This window comes from Triticum aestivum, chromosome 5B (assembly GCF_018294505.1).
Source record: "Triticum aestivum cultivar Chinese Spring chromosome 5B, IWGSC CS RefSeq v2.1, whole genome shotgun sequence".
Taxonomy (NCBI): Eukaryota; Viridiplantae; Streptophyta; class Magnoliopsida; order Poales; family Poaceae; genus Triticum; species Triticum aestivum.
In genome coordinates, this window is record NC_057807.1 from 437252538 (window position 1) to 437257030 (window position 4493).

Sequence of the window (4493 nt, forward strand, 5' to 3'; positions counted from 1 at the left end):
GACACGAGCCGACCAATGCGCCTCGCGTTGGAGTTGTCGTAAGAGGCTAAGACACACACAATACACCATTCAGATGCTTTATGAGATTCAGCAAGCAAGGAATGTTGTTCTGCATCCATAGGAGATGATATGCAAAATCCGAAGAATATAGCAAAGAGAGGTGCGTTAGTTGGCTGAAGAATGGGCAAGCTTAAAATCCCAAAAGCAGCCGAAACGTGCCAGTCTACAAGGAAGATGGTGTCTTTCGTTAAGATTAATTCAGACGGGGTTTCTAGACACTGATGGTGTCTTCATTGCCGGATCAAGTTTTAGATACAAACTGTTATGTGGAGCTGGCGAGCAGGCTTGGTCTACCACAGATTATTCTGGAGATGGCCCGTGTGAGGCAGTTTCTCTCAAAGCTAAGCAACACAGAGGTGGACCGCTCAATCCATGGTACAATAGCTTGATTCAGGCTATGCTCCCCTTTTGTAAAATGTAAACTTGTGTGGTGTTGTAGATTGGCTAATGCTTATGCGCATATGTGTTTTAGCCAATGTTGGGGATATCGCTTATCGGCAACTTATCGGTCGACCCAAGATAAGGGGTAAGTCATCCAGTTTATTAGCATATCGGCCAATTTATTGTTCGATTTATCTTATCGGTCAGACACCGGTAAGCGTTTGTGTTGATAACTGTCCTCTGATGATGTGTTAAAGGATGCTATGTGTAAAGACATGATGTGGTTGTGAGTGAATATAATCCCGGCTTTCTGTCTCTCTAAAAAAAACCCCACCAGGCACTAGAGCAACGCCCGCTTGCGGCTGGCCGGCTAATCAATCAGACTTCCCACTCCCCCTCGCCCCGATTCAAAAATTTCGTTGCCCATCTCTTTCCCCCACCCCGCTGCCGATCCACCTCCATGCCCAAACCCTAGCCCCCCTCCTCCGTCCCCGGCCACCTCCGCCACCGCTCCGGCAGCCGGCCATGGAGAACCTCTTCATGCAGGTCTTCGAGCGCCGGGACTGGGTCACCGGGCAGATGCGCCAGCAGGTCGACTCCCACGCCGAGTCCCTCGCCTGCGCCTTCCTCGCCGCCGGCCATCGCCCCCCGCCGTGGCTCCTCCCCTCCTGCGCCGCCGGTCCGCAAGGTGCGTATCCCCTCCCTCCCACCTCCCCATGTTTGTTAGCGCTCGTTCGCTCCGCTCGTCAGGGTTGGATTCGGCTGGGTTGGGTAGGGGATTGAGTAGTTCGTTGGTAATGCAAGCCTAGATTTCCCCGTATTAGCTAAAACGAGGAGAAAATGTGGTGTTCCGTCGAAGCGAGCCTACTCAACTGCTCATGCTACCTTCCCTGCAACCAATTTCACCCTGTCTAAAGTAGCTGTGTGCAGTAAATCTGGACCAGACATTGGTTTTGTAGCAAAAACAATAGGACCGATGGCCATACATGCCAAGGGCATGTTGGTTGTGCTAAGGAGATTGGACAAATGTCCTAATGTTAATTTGGTTAAGATGTTTATTTTGGGCGATGTATGCTTTATATTACTTTTCTTGCGGAATAGTATAATGGAGCAAGAAAACATGAGTGTTCGAAAACTAGTGGAACAGACTTTTGTCAGGCTATGAAACTTCACAGATGGTAGCATCGTATGATTTGATTGTGACTTTTTGAGGTATGCCTGTACTATGTTTCTCCTCTAAACTGTGGCTACAGAAACCATCTTGTTTCCTTGCTAACCCCAGATATGCTTCTAGGTGTCGATGAATAAATGAACTAAAAGATGCCATGCTATATGCTCATATTCTTCAGTAGGCTTTCCTTTAGCTGGTGCAATTCGTGTTATATTGCTGGCTGAATGATGGATCTTAGCTATTTTTCTGTTGTAGTCTGCTCATCTATTGCCAATGCTTTCATCACCACCTGCTTGCTTGCCATATTCTGTACGAGCATTCAAGATTACATACCTGGTATTCAGTGCAACAGAAAGTTGTAGAATGCATTTTAGCCCAAATTGAGGTTCCTTTCAGCTGTATGTTATCCTAATAGATCTTTACATTTTATGTTGTTCTAATAGTTCTTTACATTTTGTGTATTACACATCTCACCCTATAGTGCATCAGAATTTTTTAATACATCTACATCTTGATCGGTAATGCTATGACCTCATTATAGAAATACCATACATATTTTTTTCAAGCAAGTGGTTACTTACGGCAAACTAAAAAAGAACTTGAACTATCACAATTGTGTCCTTGCTGATTATTAATCGTCAATATTTAACAGCGAGGAAGATGGTCAGGGAGTTGATCCTGTTGTTGTCCAGAGTCCTAACGAAATGGTTTTCTGTTTAGAGAAACTATTCATGTGATGTACTGTAAGTTTGTGACATATTGTGTAACTCTGCGGCGATTTCATGAGTGCGGTCGTGTTGTTATCTGCGAGAAGAAAGGCTAAATGAAGCTACAAGCGGGCGCGGCAAAGCGCGCCTGTTCCTCTAGTATTAGTTGCATCCGAAGAAAGTTTGAATAAAATTAGTTAAAAGATTTGCTTCCTCAAAACTGCGAGTAGTTTCCTGAGACCAAAAGATTTGCTTCCTACAAATCCGCAAGTACTTAGTTTCATAAGAACAAGCACCGAAGGTGCAGATTGGTAGTTAATCCCATGTAATTAGCAGCCTACATAACTAGTACTGCATTATTTACGGATGCACTTCAGTGCAAATAACCACCCAGGCTCATTTTAGTGGGCCATCTGATATGTCTTTGGTTTAGCGTGGTTAAACATTCGTACAGGATTAGCCGTTTTGTTTTGCTGGGCAATCCTTTTATGTGTTGGATTGGGGAATTTTGAGTGTGCCAGTTTGGTGCCATTGGTCCTACTACTTGTTTGTTTATTAGAACCCGAGAGGGACACACCTGCAGGATGCAGGTTATAAACATTCATGAGTTACTAACTGGTTGGCTAGTGATTCTGAAATTTGCTGGAAATACACCGATTCTTTGTTTATTTAGCCTTTTGATCACCATTGGTGTCCGATTTTACTCCCTTGCCCATTGCTTTTGACACCTTCTATTTGTTAACTGAACTGCTTGTTTACTTGTAGAGCTAAATGGTAAACCAATTGTTCCGGGGTTACTTTTTGCTGGAAGCCAGATTACTACACCAGCAACCAACAGAACAGTCTTTCAACCTCCAGCTGTGCCTAGTATTTCACTCAGAAATATGGAGGTTCCAGATGGATACGCTGGTCTAGACACTATTTGTGATACCATGGATACTAACCAACATGAAGTGCCTCAGCAAAAACAGGTTTCAGTTGACCAGGAGGTTGTTGAGGCTAATTCTGATGTCAACATGTTCTCTGTGGTAAAGCGTTCCAGGTCAAGGCAGCGGCATATTGAAGATCGCTCGCGGGAGAAGGGTCAAGCTACAAATAGTGGAACCAGTGATGTTATGCAAGACAGGATGCAGAGGTCTGAACTTGCAACTGCAGGTTCGAACAAAACAACTGCATCATTATCGTCCAACCCATGTGGTGATGGTGAAAACAATGCTGGAAGAATGGCCTCTTTGCCATGTCAGGAGAAAGGTTTTTATGCCAACCAGGATAGATCAACTGAATTCGTCAAGTGCAGTAAAGATGGTGATCTTGGAAATCAAGGAGTTCAGTTAGATTGTTCTCAAAACCAGATTGTTAGTTCTGATAATAATGTCAAGGTTTCTGTTAGAAGTTCTTTTGGAGTGCAAGTTACAGGCAGCGTGTGCCATGCACTCCCTGAAACTTATCTGTCGGTTGAGCCGAAAAAACTTCAATTTGATGGTGTTGAATCAGTTTGTATGAATCCTGTAAGTGAACAGATGATGCAGCAACCAGTATGTGCCCTGGAAGGTGCCAATCTTGATCTTGCTGAGGCACATCCCTTAAATGAAGACCCATCTTCTACCAGCTATTCTCAAGTTCCTCCTTTTATGGGCAGATTATTGCTTGATGGTGTGGAATCAGGATATTTGAACCCTGACAGTGTACCAGTGAAGCAGCAGCAGAAAAGTGCTTTGGAATGTGCCATTCTTGATCTTACTGGCGTGCATTCCGGAAAGGAGGACCAATCTCCGACCAGTTCACTTGAAGTACCTAATCCTACCAGCATACTATTGGTTGAAAGGGATACACTGCACACTGTAGAAGATACTGAAAGACTAACGAGACCTGACAGTTCTTCAGATCGGATCATCACTCGGAGTTCTGTGTCTTTTGTACAACAGTGCTCTGATTCTCATGTTTCACATCCTCCATACAGTCAAACTTTGCAGTCACCTACCCAACTAGGCGATACTATTTTTGGGGCTCCTGCATCATCACGAATATTGCCGGACAGTCTGTTAGAGGAGTCCGACAGTGAGGACCTCTCACATTCACCCGTAATTAAGGTGGATAACCAATGCTCCCAATTGGAGTCCGCTGAATGCCCAGAGCAGCTTCAACTTCAGACTGTAGAAGATACTGGAAGAATA

General features: G+C 44.5%; 1 protein-coding gene across 1 annotated transcript in view; it reads left to right on the forward strand.

The window, feature by feature from the left end:
* Positions 1–789: 789 nt before the first annotated feature.
* The window catches only part of LOC123112303 (uncharacterized), a gene marked incomplete in the record, with an annotated part of 9889 nt that continues 6185 nt past the window's right edge, over positions 790–4493 (forward strand). Inside the window, 2 exon segments of the mRNA XM_044533252.1 lie at positions 790–1129; positions 3085–4493. Coding sequence (XP_044389187.1) covers positions 967–1129; positions 3085–4493 — 1572 coding nt within the window.